Source organism: Rhea pennata, chromosome 1 (assembly GCF_028389875.1).
Source record: "Rhea pennata isolate bPtePen1 chromosome 1, bPtePen1.pri, whole genome shotgun sequence".
Taxonomy (NCBI): domain Eukaryota; kingdom Metazoa; phylum Chordata; class Aves; order Rheiformes; family Rheidae; genus Rhea; species Rhea pennata.
The window spans coordinates 133,245,076-133,262,851 of record NC_084663.1 but is presented as its reverse complement, the minus strand read 5'-3'; the positions used below and the strand labels follow the sequence as shown (position 1 = coordinate 133,262,851).

Genomic DNA, 17,776 nt, shown 5'->3' with positions numbered 1-17,776 from the left:
AAAAAACAGTTTACTGCAAGAATGACAACAGCATAGTGTAAGGAGTGGAAAGTAGAGAAAAGTTATAAGATTCTTTATTCAGAAATTTTCAAATCATTTATTTGATGCCAGTAAAAAGTACAAGTGAACAGTGTTTTCCACCTTTTTAAAAACATTTTGTCATCTGGCACTTTTAACACTGACAAAATTGTTACTGGAAAAAAGCCTTGGTCCTACTAGTATTTAGATGATGCCACTTTTTACAAGAAAAGGCCAAACTTATGAAAACAGAAAGTGGGATCATTAACAAAAATGTATAAACATATGGGTCTGCTTAACATCTAGTGTACCTTTATACATTTTTTTTTAATGTTTAAAAGTGTTTTATTTTTTTGCCTTGGAGAAAATGGAGGGGTAGTAATGAAATCCTGGTTAGAATATGGGAACACAGAACTGTGCCTTAAAATATGAAAATCGGAGAACTATGAAAAAGACACTCTAAAATTCAAGAAATTGTAGCATCTTAGGTATCTGAAAGTTAGCTGATCTTAGTCACTAGATTGGAAAGAATATAGATGTACAGGAAGCATCTTCCTCTCAAAGGTGCAAAATAAGTTTAACAGCTGTAATTATCTCACCTACACCCCTGTGCTGACATGGGGACAGCAGCTGATAAGGAGCTATTCTCATGGCTTCCACAAGCGCTGCATCTCTATCAGGTCTGAGGATCCATGGGTGCTTAAATTAAAATGCCTCTTATTTTAATTAAAGAGGGACAGCAATAACCCACACTGCAGAAGCACGTCTCAGGAACAGCGCAAGAGGAGTCCTGAGCTTATTTTAGCTCAGCATAAAAAATAAAATACATGTAGCACTACAGAGGCAGAGGTCACATCCAATTTGGAACATCAGCAGCAAGGCAGAGAACAGTGTGCTTGCTTTAAAAGCCAGGTACGTGACAGGTCATGGGTTACAGCAGCTAAGATGGCTAATTTTAAATCAGAAGTCAGCAGCTCTGGCATTTTTCAATGCTGCATTTTTTTCCTCCATTCTCCCTATTATTCCTATGAACCAAAGCTCTGCTGAAATCACACTAAAGACTTCCATGTTCTCAAGCTCTCTGAGATTGCTCTGATCAAATATGACTCCCGGGCGCTCACATTTCTGCTCTATTCTCTTTCTCAAAGGAAGTTTTCTTTCACACTTAGTTTTGATCTTTTCCAGCCAGAAAAAAAGAGAATTTCATTTCTCTTTTAAGAAATTTATAAGAACACAAATTCACTATAGCTCTATTTAATATCACTATTTTATTTGGTAGCTGCATTACTATAGATGTGTTCAAAACCTTGAACATCCTCTAGCTCGCTGCTGAAAGAGAATTCAAAATATTCTTAAGCTCTACAGATAATTCAAAATGAAAAGGAAAGATTAGACAATCTAACAGAAAGTTTCAAAAGCCTGACTACCTACATTTAAATCCAATGACCAGCCAGATCATCATCTGTCATTTGAGTTGTATAAAGAAATGAGTATTTTTATGTATTATGCCAATCAGGGTTTCTTTTTTTTATTATTTCTTAGAAGAATTTTCAAGAGTGAAAGCAGAATCTTTTTGGAGTCAGTAACAAACATATTTAAATCCATCTGGTGTATTTCTCAAGGTCAAGGACAGTGTTCTAATTGGGCCATGTTAAGATTAAATGCTCAGTAATTCTTTTCTAGCTGTGGTTAGAACTAGATCCTCTGGACGAAGACGGGGTGGAGGGGGAAGGAATAACTATCTATGGCTCACAATCACAGAATAAACCACCAGCAGGCCTCTTAATTCCTCCATACGGTATCTGCTTCTTCCTCTAAGCACAATAGTTTATATTCCTTACAGACATTAAAACATTTTCTTAGAAAATGGTTCTCAAACCTTATACAAGTATCTCCTGGGAAAAAAGTCTCAATCTTTGCCTACTGTTTCATGGAAATTAGTTCTACGAATCAAAGTTAGGCAAACTTTTCTGCATCTGTTTGTTTCTCAAAATCTTTTTTTTTTTTTTTTTTTTGTTTAGTGTGTCTCTAGAATGAGATATACTAACTTTTTCAATGTCTGCCCATCATGAAATACTCCATTGTAAGCAATCCATTTCCCTCCAATGATTTTGTTTAACTGTTAAAGCTTCTTGGTATGTCTTTTATATCAGTTAACTGCACTAACATCTGCACTCTGAACAGGAAATACCAGCAACTTACAGAGTAATATATATTTTTATTGCTCAAACTTTTCTTTTTAAATCTTCCTTTATAAAGGGTTACACACACAAAGCCAAAACAGAAAAGGAATGTTAGCTAGTTTTTTTAAGCAGAAGAAATTTGTCAAAAAAGGGGTTAGTAAGAGTGGTTCAAAACATAGTCAGGTTCAAGTAAAAAAATCCTATTTATAATCAGAGAAATGGAGATAATTTCGGAGACAGCTAAGAGTGGGGCTCATGAAAAAGCTTTAGGGAGAGAAAAAAAAAAAAAAAAAAAGGAAATGAGACAACTACCATAGACCATGATTATTCCAGCGTACTTCTGCACCTGAGCCAAACTTAGTATACTGCTCTAACGAAGCTGAAGACAAATTGGTTTAGACTAACGAATTTCAAGCTCTGGTACACGGAATGTCCACAAAAAATAATTAAGAAAAGCAACTTAATTGCCATTAAGCCTAGCTCTGCTATCAGTCCACAAGTCTGTATGAAAGAAAACACAAAGGTCTGTAAAGAAACAAAGACTAAAACTACACGTTTAGATGAGGCATTGTAAGCATATTTATGGACCCAGGCAGTCATGTCAGCAAAAGGAAATGCATATTTTACATGTTGAAATTAATGCTCACATTCTGTGTATTTCTTCACATTAGGCAGAATTTCCTCAAAACCAAATAAAACAAAAGCACGTAAGCATGTTTTAAAATTAAATACATTAAATCTTAAATAAAATTTAATAGAAGTTAACAAATAAAAAGTAGATGCACAGTGATAATTTCTAAAGATTGAGAAAAGGCAGAGAAGTGGCTCTAGTGCCTCTTAGCACAATTTACTAACACACACATCTATTTATCTACATCTCTCTCTGTGTATATATATATGTGTGTGTGTGTGTGTGTGTGTATGTGTGTATATATGTATGTATATACATATATATAATACACCTATATATTAAAGGTGTATTATATGAAGAACTAAAATTACTTGTATTTCATGCAGTGCTTTGAAGGAAGTTCCTCAGGAATCTATAGCTTCTTTACAGGCAACAAGAACTTCTCTGCATGTATTAGATTACTAATAAGAAAGGCATACTTAGGTGTTGCAGGTGATGCAGATCTTCTAGACAGGGCAGCAGGAGAATCAGACCTTCTTAGAGGAGATCCCATACCAGATGATGAACCAGGTGTTGATGGTCTCTTCTCTTTCTTTATCTTCTCGGTCTAGAAAAGCAGTTCATTTTAGTTAGAAGCAACACTTCAAACACATTTGATAGTTTTATTAACAAGAAGGCATATAACCAGATTTGTACAACATATATTTAAGACGAAAAGCTTACAACTAGGGTATATAATCTTTTACTTTAAATAAATATTTTTAAAAAATTGTGTCTTGCATGGACATGGTATATAAGTTGCAGATAAGTAATAACACAACAGAGCACTGTCTCCCCAGGAGGTCCTGAGGGGGCACGGGATGGAATTTTAAAAATTATCTAAATCCTACTGATGTGCAACATCTCTCGGGCATGGTCTGTGGCACACCTAGGCATTTCGCATAAATGCTGCTAGATGAAAGGCTGCAGAATCACGCTGAGGAAGACACTGTACAAAACTTCAGCTCCCAGCTTTTGTCTTCTGTTGTACCTCATTTAGATGGTGTGAATCCTTCTGCTGTATATATTAACTATTACAAGACATAGGACTTTATGTGACTGGTTTTACAACACTAGCGTAAGTTTTCTAAAATATACCTTACATTACGTAGACCCAATCAAGCTAAATGACTTGATTTTGCTTTTCTGGAAACTACAGTAGATCAATAATGCAAATTCTAAGTGAACAGCATCTAAAGATGCTGATACAGAGCGAGTTAAACAATTGGCATAAATCAGAGGCATTGCTAATACCCTTGGCAACTTTCCAGAATATGTGAAGCTTGCTAATTAACCAATACGAGTGGATTAGCTTATAGTCATACCCAATACTAACATCCCATTTGTCATCTCCATTTGCAGAAGTTACAGGCAAGTCCAGAAACATAAACTTCAGTGTCAGAAATGTCAGTTCCCTGAAAATAAAGGTGTTGCCATTCCAGACATCATTGATTAACACTGATTGATTGATTCCCAGAAAGAAGAAGATATTAAAAGTTTGCTGAACAGGAGCATGAAGCTAACGGAGGCATGTAAGACTCATTTTCTTACTGCTGTTTCTTACGAAAGAGGTATCACTTTAGTTTTATGAATCTATAGTAAAAAAAAAAAAAAAAAAAAAAAAAAAAAAAAAAAAAAAACCCAGAAGCCACACCAGCTTATCCAGAAGGGAAATCCAAAAACATTCCTCACTCACCTGAGTGACTTCAGCTGCAGTCGCCCCTTTCATGGCATCAGAAGTGGAGGGTGAAGTTGCCTTCTTTCTGTCTGTGCTTCGTGTGGGGGAAGGCTTGTAGGGAGATTTAAGAGGACTAGCTGGTGCTACACGAGGACAGATATGGAATACTAAAGAGTTATAGTACAATAGCAAGAGCAAAAGGGAGCACAGACAGAGAAGTAAGGGAGAGGAGAAAACAGCATACTTTTCTGTTATAATGCTCAACATCACAAAGGTCATTTTCAAAGTTTTTTTAAAAGCACTTTATTAAACTCACATTATGTAACACATACTCGACATGATCCCAAATTAACTAAAAATGCCTCAACTGAAATTAACATATTTTATAAAATTTTTATTTTTATATCTAAGGTACCACTCTCTTACCCATATATCTTTTGAATTACTTAATTATGACTGTGATTTTTTCTATTCTGAAAACATCAGCTTCCTTTGCATAGAGTTAAAAAAAAAAGTAAACAAATAATTCTAGTTGGATTGCTTTTGAACAAATATTCTGAAACATGAAGGGTGAGGAAATAGGAAGGAATTTTCTAAAATGCCTAAACATGGCAAAAGGCTCCTAAACACCTTGAGTAGTTTGCATAATAATGCTTAAAAAAACTTTAAAAACAGTCCTAAACTAAATGCTGTTGTAGTTATTTCAGTTATTGTTATTAATAGATGACATCAGTTTGAGTGTGACACTGCAGTTTACAGAGCACCTCTTTTTGGACATTTGCTTTTCATTTACCATATGAATGGGACATTTTAAAATGGGATATTTATTCCTCTTTTTTGTTCATATTGCCTCCCAAGATGAAACTTTTAAAAACATATTAAATACAATTAACAGGGCATATACTTTATTAACAAAACAGGGACTAATTACAAGCATAGTGACACTGTGTGTTTCCATTTCTGTTTTATTCAACTGAAGTCAAGAATGCCAACTGTGGAAAACTACTATGTTCAAATTCAGAGAAAAAAAAATTCCTTTTTTTTTTTAACTGGAGACAGTACCATAAAATTACTCATGATGCCTTTTTGCATGCTTTCCAAGTTTAACTGAAGCTACGTTTCTCTCGCTTGCCAGCAACTTGGCAAAAATGCTCTGAATATGAAGAAAAACTTTTAAAGTTTTCGTTCCTAAATAAAATATGCACTTTTACTTCAACTATAAAAAAACTCTGAATCATAAATTTCCAGAAACTATTGCTTGCCTTGGTATGTTGACTGAGTGATGTTAACAACGCATTGCTTTAGAGGAAGAGTCTTAAACTGAAGACCTTCGTTTCCAAGCTTGCAGAAAATGCAGGAGAGCAAGTTTTGCCCAAACATGATGCACAGCAGGTGCTTATAAAAAAGGAAGGACCCCAGTCCCTGTTCAGGAAGCCACTTCTACTGAGAGATGTTAAAAGGCCACTGCGCCAACCCAGAATTAAGTCACTGCCTGAGAACAAAAAGTACTCTTCAACAAGTGTTATGTTTTTACCCCTCACAAAGCACGTGAAAGAACAGAGGGGAAAATGCCCTTTACACTATAAATAGAGGATCCTCCCTCAGCCCTTTGCAGGCAGTTACTGGCAAGAGTGTTGGCAGCTGTTCTGAGTATGGATGATGTTTGCAACCTGAGCCAGGGAATGACAAGAGGGTGCTGGTTCAGAGAGTGTTCCCAGAACCAGCGCTGCTTCAGCCGAGGGGAAGGGAGAACTGCAGGCAAACTGCAGCCTTGAGAGACATGCCGGCACGCTGCTTTAAAGGTCCTGCGATGATGACAGAGGTGAGACTGAGACTTTGCAAGCACATGAGTGGAGAAAGGTAAAGAGAGTCCCTATTAAGCTCTTCAACATCAAAGACAACACAGAAGACAACATCTGTAGGTAGTCCTGCCAATTCACCTTAACATTTTCAGCAGAATAATCTGATCTAATTCAGAGTTGGCTTTACCAGCAGCTGCTCCCTGAACAGTAAGTAAACTGGGTATTTTCTTACGTGCAAAGTACTGTTAGGACAACAGTTTGGCTTCCAACAGATGTTAATTTTAATGTAGAAACAAATAAAATAATTTCAGAGCCAGTTAATACCAGTGTCTTTATACACTGCAACTAGGAAGCAATGTGCAAAAGAAAGGATATTTACTTTGTAACTCACTTTTAAATATCTTGGCATTAAGAGCACAGATAAAAAACTTGAGCATACTTCAACTAGGCCACATGACAGTACTGATCACAAGATAACCAACCCTTTACATTTTAACCACTTCTGTCCTTAAAAACAAACAAACAAAAAAATTCCTTTTGCAGAAAGGCGGGTTTTTGTTTTGTTTGGGTTTTTTTTTTTTTTGATTTGTTTTTCTTTGTGTTTTGAATAAAAGTGCATAAAGGCTGTCAAACTTCAGTCCCTTCTGCAAACACTTATGAGCAGGTATAACTTTAAAACCAGGACAACTCAAGTAGTAGGTATATAAAATTAGGCACTTGCCTAAGTATTAGCAGGACTGGAAACAAATTAATTGGATAGATGTTTGCAAAATAAGAGTTTTCGACTGCCATTTACAGATCAGAGCAATACTTCTTTAATTTAAGCAACACTTGAATAATTTTTAGCTTGTTGAAGAAGAATGATTACTGGAACTGATATGTTCCAATTAGTATCTCTATGTTTTTCCTCTAAACAAAAATCAAATATCAATATCTATCTACAGATATTTATACATATGTATATAAAGACAAAGGTGATTTAGCAGCAAAGAATGGTACCCCCATAAAAATAATTAAAGCTGAAATGGTGGCCTGGAGTTTTTATTCTGGATATTGCCTGAGTATAAAAGGTGACAACATTAATATAATCAATCAAGACTTTGTGTTCTGCTCTGATAGGTATCTCACAAGGGTCTAAAAGACAAACTATTTCATAAATGAATATATTCAGTCTTCCACTGGTTTAGGTTTTACTGATTTTGTCAATTCAAGAGTTCATAGCTATGTTTTTTTTTTTTTTTAAAAAAAAAGAAATAGAACAATAAAGACTCAGTGATGCACTTTTTCCAAACTTCGAAACACACTTATCAAGAGCAGCTTCTTTAATAGATTTTTTTTGTTTGTTTTTGTACTACTGTATAAACTCTCATTTGGTTCATAGCATTCCATTTCTTTAAGCAACTACTTAAATGCAGCCAAAAACATACCTTAATGGTTTCAAAGTGAATAATTCACATTTTTACCTGGATTATTGTACTGCTCAGAAAGCATTAATGTACTCCTGCTTCTGGCTAAAGAAGACTGTGTGGGAGTCAGCAGTCGAGAAACAATAAAGTTTTCCATTGGACTAAGATGCATGCGGTGAGCTGAAGGATGGGAGCAAACAAAATAAATTTTAAAATGCAAGAACAAAACACAAAATGATGCTTTAAAATAACTGAAATAAAACAATGAAATGATTAAATGAAATGAAAAAAAAAGTCTTGAAGTGTTGAGATTTAAAATATTTAAAAATAATTTTAATTCTCCTCTGAAAAGAGGTTTCTGGTTTCTCCATCACTCAAAACCACCTAAATTATCTTCAAACCTGTGCAATAAATATAGTAAGGTTAAGACTGTGTTGCATTTTGTTCCCACACAAAGGCAGAAGTTCCATTCTGCAAAATGGTTGCTTTCATGACTCAGCATGGAAAAGGTTTGCTTTGTTCCCCAGCAGATAAGGTGAAACACTGGTGTAACAGTGCAGCTACTCACTTTGTGCCAGTCATACTGGAACGCATTTAGAATTTGCAGTTTCACCCCCATTACATAACCTTTATTCATACAATATGCCTCCAAAAATATAAGCACCAACTATGCAAGAAACATTTATAAATGTTTCTATTACATGCACCTATAAGGCCACCTCTCAGAATAACCTCAAAGCTACAGATATGTTTTCATTAAGCAACTCAAAAATGAAAGGAAATTTACCTTCCCTTTTCATCCTAAAAATACACCTTCACTGTCACTTATTTCAGTCAATATATCTTTCTCATTAGAGTTAAAAAAAGGAGGAAAAAAAAAGAAAGGAAATAAGATATCCAGAAAAACAAAGACATGCAAAGAGTTGACAGTGGCATAATTCTTTCAGTCCTTTCTGTAGTGTTTAGTAACCACTAATCCTGCAAGATGATCATCTTTTGCTGAGCCTCTCATGGATCAGGTTTTCAAATCAAATTAAAGGACTCCAGAACTCTGGTCACCAGATTAAAGTCTCCCAGGTGGCTCCTTGGACACAGTTCTGCCAACACTGCGTCTCGTGTCCATTTTTGTGCCACAGGGCTGGTTTGTTTATCTTATTGTATTTTACTTTTTATTACTTGGCTATGGCCATACAGACTTGGAAACTGCTGCAGCTGCAGTACATTTTTACAACCCTGTTTGCTAAAGTATCACAAGCAGAAAATTACACGGTAAAAACCACAATGTTTGTCCGTGGCCTGAGGTCACAACACATTCTCAGGCAGGCTACAATACTATTCTATTGTATTTCACACTAACAGTTAACTTACGACCCTGCAAACGCTTGAATTCTTTTGAATAACTGATATAAGACAGTTACATAGACATACGGACAGGAAGAAGAGCTTTAAACACCGAAGGAGAGTTTATGCTGCTAAGAGACCAGCATGTTCACTTGCCTCTGTCAGGGGAATGTGTTATTGCCGCTGTGGAGGAGGAGAGGCGCTTACTGATTGGTGACTCCATTTGCTTTGGCAGATTCATTGTAGAAGCTGAAAGTTTGTCACACGCTGCAGAGAGACGCATTGGAAGATATTTGTATTCGTATCACAGTGTTGAAAAACTCCCCCAATCAACCTCGCCTTTTGTACTCCTGGCCCTGGCCGCAGCACCGGGTAAGACCCCGGGAGACAAGCTTGCTCCGGCCGCTGAAGGACCAGCAGGCTCTGAGCTACGCTTTGGTACGCAACGTGGCTGCTCGTGAGTTTAACACCTCTGTGTCACTGTAGCCCACGTTCTAGAGTGCCACAGGCAAACAGCTGCCTATCAGGTCTGAACGAAGCCATTCTGATAGAAGATAGACGACAGCGGCACAGGCAGAAAGCTACCTAAAGAAAATGATGAATTGCATACATGACAACTCTCAGCTCCTCACCTCTGCTCCCCCTCCCCTCACTTTCGGTCCGGAAGAGCTCGGGTGGGTCTCGGACATTACTCTAGCACAAAAATCACACGACACTCTTATATCTGCATGATGAGAAATCACCCTTACAATGACTGTTTTGACACCAGCCATTTGGCTTTACCTTTCTGTGCTTGAGATTTTTTTCTTTTTTTTTTTTTTTTTTAAGAAAAAAAGCTTCTGGTACTACCTCAAGCACTTTCATTTTTGTGCTGTTATTTCTTCTGCAACGCTGCTTGACAAAGCCTGCTTGAGCACAATACCTACTTCTTTGCTATTTATTCAACAGAACAACAGAAAAATTTTATCCAAGCACAGTATACTACTATATGACGATTGCTGCACAGTGCTCGGGAGCTAAAAGCGTAGAGGCTTTGTCTTTTAAGTTTGAATTCTCTTTCTTTCAAAGATAAAAATACTTTCAGCTAGAGACATATGTGCGGCCCTAATTCTGCAGGCCCAAAATATGTTACAGCATTGCCCATCACATTAAGCCTCAGTGGGATCTGCCAGATTTGACTTCATCTATTACAGTAAGTACAGCAAACAACATAATTCTCTATGGTCCCTCTTTAATAAAGCAGGTACAACGCTGGTGTGCTACAAAGCAGGAGCTGCACATCCAGATCTCTTCTTTGTGAATAAGTAACGATCAGTGCAAAAATTTGATTCCGTTTGCCCAAAATAATAGTTCTGGGAGAGCGTGTGCAGAACAACAGATACTGTGCATCCTGCGGGAGTAATATGCAAGCCTAGCTGCTGCTTTTCGGGGAGGAAAGGAGCTAGTTCTTAAAAGTACAGGCTGTGTTATGTTTTCAAAGAGCCAAGTACATTTGCAACCAAAATTAGAAATCATCTACGCAATCCAGTCTTAAATTTGGAGCACTCGTCTACTTCACAGTCCTCTCAGGAAAGGGGTGGGGGGAAAGATAACTGAACAATACCAAAAAAAAAAAAAAGAAAAGAAAAAAAAAAGAAATATGGTTGCTTACCACAAAGTCAATTATCTGAGTTTGTTACAAATAAGCATGGTCAAAATCCACTTTAGTATGCTGAAAATATAGCATGGCTATACCTACCAGATTTGCTCTTTCTTAAAATACTGCAGTAAAAAACCCTCAAGATGAAAAAATAGGACTGTTTTGATGAAACACTCTCTCCATAATGCATTTTCTGTTACTATGCAACTGAATTTTTTTTTAAACAGCACCTGCACCTGGGCATGTACATTAAGACTATAAAATATATGTATATTTATATTTATACACACATACACACAAACACAGAGTACCCACAGAATTAACAGAAGTGAGAATCTGAGTTGTAGAAGTCTACAGTTGGTGAGAAAATCATGAAATGCCTCGACTGTGTTGGAATGTGAGGCATGCACGGCTCCACCATGGCAAAATTAAAAGGAAATTAAACAGACATTTGGTCCACATCTCTAACAGTAATGCTGTATCAGACTGAAATAATAAGAAAATAGTGGTTAGGAAGGACGAGATCAGTGGATGGATTACAGTGATTAGAACAGTTAAGACATGATGGTACTGTGATTCTCTGAAATACCATTGAAGGAATCAGCAGGAGCAGTGGAGGTCACAGGGTCTGGAGGAAGGGTGTTGGCAGCTAAACCTAGAACAGGGAGTGGGGTATTTTCTGATTCACCTACACAGCAGAGAAATCAAGAGCAAAAAGAGGTGAAAGAAATTACTGGATAAGTTGGGGGAGGTGGAATTAAGCATAAACTGCATCACAAAAACAAAGTGGTTTCTTTCTTGAAGTATAAAAGACTTAATTGTAGTGCAATGTCAAATACATTTATTTTCCTGGCTTTTTAAAGACATGAAAATTACGACATGAAAAAATGTATGCCTTTTTAGAGTTAAATATATTTACACACTGTTTAAAAGAGAGCAACTGTCGTATTTCACCACCACCCAAATACGGATAAATTTTTCCTATAACAATGGTTTAGTCAAACCTGGTAAATCTAAATAAGTTAAATGATTCAAAACAGAAAACATGCATCTCTGAAATATAAAAGCTGTACATGACTGATTATGAAATAAAAAGATTGTTCTGAAACAAAATCAAGAAGAGCAACAAAAAAAGTATGCGAGAGGAAAAACCTATTTTAAACTGCAGGTACTGCACAGTCATCCAGAAATTCCTATCAGGTTTTAGAAATACTAAACAAAAATAGATGGTCTTTTGCAAGGCTTGGACAGCACTTAGACCTTTGGTGAATATTAAATTTGCTAACTGTGTGCATGGGGAGACAATGCGGGGGAGGACAATAAGGGGAAAAGAGCATAAATCTTAATTTTAGCATTTTGTCATCCTCCAAACAGATTCTGATTACTCTGTTAAAGTGATCTGCATTCCTAAAGTTAGGAGTGACCTTTCTCCCCAGAAAGTATTAAAAGAGGAAACACGGTAAACCATTATAAAGCACTTATTCACACCCCAAGTCAGGAGCCCTGATAATACCACACTAACTATAATATGTATCATGCTTGCTATCTTCACAACCTCATGCATTTTGCACTTCGGGATCTGCAATGCAGGCAGCCTGTTTCACTTACCATCTCTCCCTCCTGAGCCTGCAGCCAGTGCTCCTCCCCACGACCATCGTTTCTGCTTCTGTTCCAGTTGCTGGCTGCGTTCAAGGGAGCGACGCATCATGGCTTCTAAACGTTCCTGGTTGTATTTGGTACCAAAAAAGAAAAGATTAAAAAAAAAAAAAAGAGAGAGAGAGAGAGAGAGAGAGAAACAGACCTAAATCAGTTCTTTTGGAGCTTTTTTTCCCCCTCTTCTGAAATCAGGTTAAAAATACACACACAATATAAACAGTTCCCCTGTTGCTCCACATGAGATGATTACAGGAGTTTGTCTGCAATAAAAGAAAAAGGATTGAATAAAGAAGGTATCAGTATGCCTACCTACCTCCAGATACGTGTATCCTTTGTCTGCAAGCCACTGAGGTCACTACAGAGGCCTAAGTAAATAACACAGGTTGCATCACTGCCTAGCATCTGCTCCTGCTGGTGAAGCTGCTGCTGTGCTCTGGACTTAATTTGTGTAAGAATAATGCTCGACAAGCATTAACTCCTTCTTGTCTATGCAGACCTCAGGATTTTTTCTATCCCTGGCTGAGCACAGCTAAATTGCTGCAATGCCAGTGGCTCCTCCTAGCCACGTAGATAAATGATCACTTCAAACCCAAAGTAGGTTACTTTGCAGGATGACCAATTTATTTATTTATTTTTATAAAACCTCCCTCCTTTCTTTACTATGTTCTTTATATTCTAGGCATTTAAGAGCTTCTGATTTTTTTTCCTGCCATTTATATTAGAATTAAGTTTACTCAGATGCACTTTTTTAAGCAAATGCCTAGATTGTTCTGAGTGTTTTTTTTTTTTTTTCTCTCCTGCCATCTCCATATTCTTTTCTATGCTTTGGTGCATCATGATTTTCAGAAGGGGGAGAATCATAAGATTTCTTCCCCTCCCTAAATCTTGCTTTACCTTTAAGTTATAGCTAGGCACCATCTTCTCATCCTATCTCCATCATCCCTTAACCCTCACTCAAACCTCCACTAAATTTAGTTCCCACCTCCTCCCTTTGCTAGTTTCTCTATGGTTTACTGCTGTGGCAATAATTTCTCCACCTTCCCTCTTTCTCCTTTCAAGCAGATAAAATCCGATCATTCCCCACCCAGCATGCCATCATCCTTGCATGCCTTCCTCCTCCCAGCAGCTCACTTGCATTTAGCAAACTCTTTACCCTCATATTTCAGCGATCTGATTTATACCGCTGAAGATTAGCCTGCTCATGCTGCCTCTTGCTCCTGCCATAGTGTTTTTTAATTCTCTTTTTGGATCAGTCCTATTACTTACTGCTTTGGCTGTATATTTCTGGTCTAAAATTCCCACTCCATCCACTTAAACTCTTGATCAGCAGACGCAGGTTTCTCATTCCTGAAGCTCTGTTTCTATGATTATATCATATCTTTTTCCATTCTTATCAATCCCCTACCCTGTCTCCAGCATCTTTTGGCATCTCAGATCAACCGTGTCGATAGCTTTCCTACATCCCTCAGCCATATTATTTCCTCTCACTAACTCATGACTTTGGTTCAGGCCCCCTATTCCTCCTCCCTACCATACTTTATCACCTTATTCAATCTTTGTTCAAATATATCTCCTGTCTCTCCACTGATGTCATCTCTGGCCCTGACACTAGGTGCCTCCAGAAGCTACCTTACTTGAAACTTTTATGCATGCATCTGTAAGCTTTGTGTAACCTCCCTGAGATTCTGTCCACGTTTACTGGATCTCTACAGTCTGTATGATCTCTCGTCCTCTTCTGGGCATCTGGAATATATTTTCGTCTCCCCACTTCACTGAAGAATGAAGTCATGCCATGACTTTCATGACTTCTTGTAATTTATTTCTGATTAAGGTTTCCATCTCATCCAAACCTGCTACCAACTATTCATTGATATCAACAGCAAGCCACTACCTTTTTCTTGTTTTAACTCTCTTCTCTCTCTTAATTTTATTATGTATCACATGTACCATAAAGAATTTCATTACACCATAACGAATTTCATTACATTAGCCTCTATATGAAGACTAAAAAGACCATTCTTGTGCACTCAGTCTTTCTCAGCTCTCCTGCCTGTTACCTTTCAGCCAGGTGGGCTATCCTGCTATCACAATATCTGCTGCCATCTCTGAGAAGACAATCTTTGGGTATGCTGCTCTAAGCTCTCACTTCAGTTTTGTCTCCCCTTTTCATCTTCGGATCGTGACGCATCAGCTAACCTTACGCAAAGATGTTGAAAGCAGGCAGCAGCTTCTTTTCCCCTTCTTTTCTTTTCCTGTCTAGTCAATGCCATCAGTGTCCAGGCAGGCATGCAAACTCTACCTGTCATTCTTCTCTTTTCTCCCTGAAAGGCACAAAGCAGCATAAGGCTGAAGCCTTTTCTGCAATAGCACATAAAATAAGCATATCCTATTGAATATCCTATTTTTGAATATCCTATCACTTCTTATCCATACTTTGTCTCTTTTTATGAGAATGCTATCTTTCAGTCTCCACAATCCAAAGTCATCCCCTCTGCTTTAGTTTGCTTCTTACTGCTTGATGATGCAAGTTTCACATTTAAAAATGGGTGTGTGCGGGCTCTGTATTCAAGTTCAAGCTTCTCGCTTTTGTCTTTACTTCACACCTCGCAACTAGCTTCATTTTCTTTCAGTCCCTTTTCTATACTTTTTCCAAACCTCCTATTTCATCATCAATTCTTCTCTGCAATCTGCTTCCATTCTTCTTTTCATTACTTTCTTCTGCTGTTTATCTCGCTCCAATACCTTTCTACCAACTCTCTAAAAAGTAAAATAATCCTACTATTTTTCCCATTAAAGCATACATTTCTACAGATTTTTTTTTTCTTTTTCATGACTAATGGATATTATTGCACATTAATCAAAAAAGATAACATGAAAGCAGATAATAAGTTTCAGTTAATTATCTGGGCAACCTCTGTCCATTTATTCTTTTTCTAATGGTACTTGAAGCAAGGACCAACATTTTCTAGTCTGCAGACCACAGAATACACTTATGCCTCCTAGTGTAAAAAGCACTATTTTACGAATAAAATAAAATGCAGGAGGAAATGGCTTAAAGGAATAAATGATTTTTCACACATATATGAAAACTCATGCTACCTTACTTTTTAAGGTTGAAATGTTCAATTATATGATATGGAGAGGATCATTCATTTTAATCTACAAAGAGCCTTTCATTAAAGCATTATAGAACAAAATTATTAAATCTCACAAACCCTGTAGATACAGCTTAGATAAAGAACAATATGAAACCCATTTTACATAAGAAGAGGGTAGTTATTAAAAACCATTTTAAACTAGCACAAGGCTTTGAATTTTAAAAATAAACAAAATAGAAATCAACTTTAAGACACAGAAGCATAGCAAAACCAACTCAAACATTAATACTTTTTTTTTGGCAAGGACATAAAGCTTTTCTTCATCAGCAAACAACGTACAAAAAAATCTGTCGTCTGCATTGTAGTGACAGTGCTGTCTGAAAAACATATCGAACACTATCTATCTGATCCTCATTTGGGAGCACTAATTGCCATAGATACAGAGAAAATAATCTCTGCAGTACAGCTATAGTGAGCATCCATTAAATGAACTTTGCATGCAAGTTAAATAAAGAATGAGTAAATTCATAAAAAGAGGGCCATCTACTGCTAGTATCTAAAATATACATGCTACTTTCTGTAATTCTTAGTTTTTTATGAACATTTTCTCAGACTAAATAACAAACATTTAAATTGCATAAATAAATAAAAAAAAATAACAGCATGGATGTAAGTAATTTGACCAAAGTACTTTCCTTTTAGTACTTTCCTATATAAAACATGACACATGCATGCGAAAACATGGGGAAAAAACAACGTCCTTTCTTGCTCAAACTAGAAGTAATTTTACAAGTATCATGACCGAAAATTATTTGTGTAAACAACTCTAAAACAATCTCCCTTATATGTACGATAGAAACATCTAAAAGAGCCAACTATGAGATTAGAGGGAGGAAAAACTCATCATTATTTTATTTGTTCCTCAACACTGTATGTAAGCAGCTTACTGTTCCCTGATATTATCAGCTTCATCTCTTATCTGCGTGGCTCTCACACACAGCAACAAAAGAGCTCTGTTATTTTGTATGTAAAGAATGGAATTTTAAAAACACAAATTTTTAAATTTAACTACCACTTCTGTATAATTTACAGTCGTATGTGTAGAAAAGGAAACTTACACGGAAAAAGGGTGTAGAAAGGGAAACGTGTATGGAAAAAGGGGGTGTGTGGGCATTTGTGGCAAAGAACTGGACGGGACAGAGGGAAGGTTCTGCATTAGAATATGGGGAGAGTCGTAGCAGCAGTAATGGCAAAGGGGAGCAGGAGCGCTGGAGAGGAGGGTCGCTGCAGCCACTCGGACAAACTCTCCTCCTTGTTGTGGGGGTTCTCTGCTCTCCCCCAGGTGCGCTGCATGCAGAGCAATTTCAACCAAGTTGGAACATAATTTTTATATTACTTGCACAACTGAATTCTACTCATTCTATGAATTGCCAAAAGAGGTTTACAAAGTGTTCATTACTTCAATATATTTTAATTTGAAAAGTAATTAACTGACGATATACCATCCTGAGAATTTTCCATCTCTCGTGTTTAAGTGTATGCTTTTTCCAAATATAACATAAATAATGTGTACACCAAAACAAATATCTAACTAAAAGGAAACTTTCCAGGATATTCTTTTCCATTTTGCAGCTGTTACTTCAATCTCTTGAGATTTTGTTTTAGACTAGATCTGTTTCTGTCTACCTGTTTTTCCAGTTGTTCATTTAAATATTAGTATATTAGTAGGATCAGCACTAATTTAATCAATTTCCACGTTAACAATATTTGATGATTTTATCAAGAGAAAAAGATGTTTGATTAGATGAATACTATTGCCTGCTATAGCTCCTACTTGCACAAGTACCCTTAACTTGGCCTGTGCAAGTTATCGCAGTATTCATATCATCTTATGCAATACAAGAGCAGTAGAAGAGTGTTGCTTCTAAAGAGGTTTTACAACATACTGCATACAATAAGACATGTATATTAACAATATATTTCCAAAGCATGTAGAAATTTCAGGACAGGAAAAGGAAAAAAAATTACCTGAATAATAATTATCAACTTTGCTTTTGCTCAATCCCAACACCACTAGATACTCACTGTTCGTTAAGATCAACTCTTTAGTAGCTTCTGTTGAACAACAACATGCTTTTTTCCACAGGCCTCAGGATTACTCTTACTAATGGAAATGCACAGTTTAAAAATGAATATGGAGGGAAGGATGGTGTTACCAAAGATCTCTACAGATAAGATAAAGCTGTGAGTGTAGAAGAGTGAGGAAAAATGTCAGACATGTTTAT

At 36.7% G+C, this 17,776-nt stretch overlaps 1 protein-coding gene and 1 long non-coding RNA gene across 8 annotated transcripts in view; one reads left to right on the top strand and one right to left on the bottom strand.

The window, feature by feature from the left end:
• MAP7D2 (MAP7 domain containing 2) overlaps positions 1 to 17,776 on the bottom strand; it is an 84,572-nt gene that overhangs the window by 11,559 nt on the left and 55,237 nt on the right. For 2 of the 6 annotated variants that reach the window (XM_062600644.1, XM_062600662.1), the window contains 5 exons: positions 12,346 to 12,460; positions 9,255 to 9,365; positions 7,815 to 7,937; positions 4,568 to 4,716; positions 3,312 to 3,439 (listed from right to left, as the gene is read on the bottom strand). In XM_062600644.1, the coding sequence (XP_062456628.1) occupies positions 3,312 to 3,439; positions 4,568 to 4,716; positions 7,815 to 7,937; positions 9,255 to 9,365; positions 12,346 to 12,460 (626 nt within the window). Of the gene's footprint in view, positions 1 to 3,311; positions 3,440 to 4,567; positions 4,717 to 7,814; positions 7,938 to 9,254; positions 9,366 to 12,345; positions 12,461 to 12,706; positions 12,798 to 17,776 lie in introns of those variants that run through there. The other 4 variants (XM_062600690.1, XM_062600653.1, XM_062600673.1 and 1 more) reach the window with 4 other exon arrangements.
• Positions 6,180 to 11,187, top strand: LOC134154045 (uncharacterized). 2 transcript variants are annotated; one of them, XR_009961325.1, is made up of 2 exons: positions 6,180 to 6,371; positions 9,334 to 11,187. It is a non-coding gene; the product is annotated as an uncharacterized LOC134154045 (long non-coding RNA). The 2 variants fall into 2 exon arrangements; XR_009961324.1 differs by having other exon boundaries at positions 6,180 to 6,558.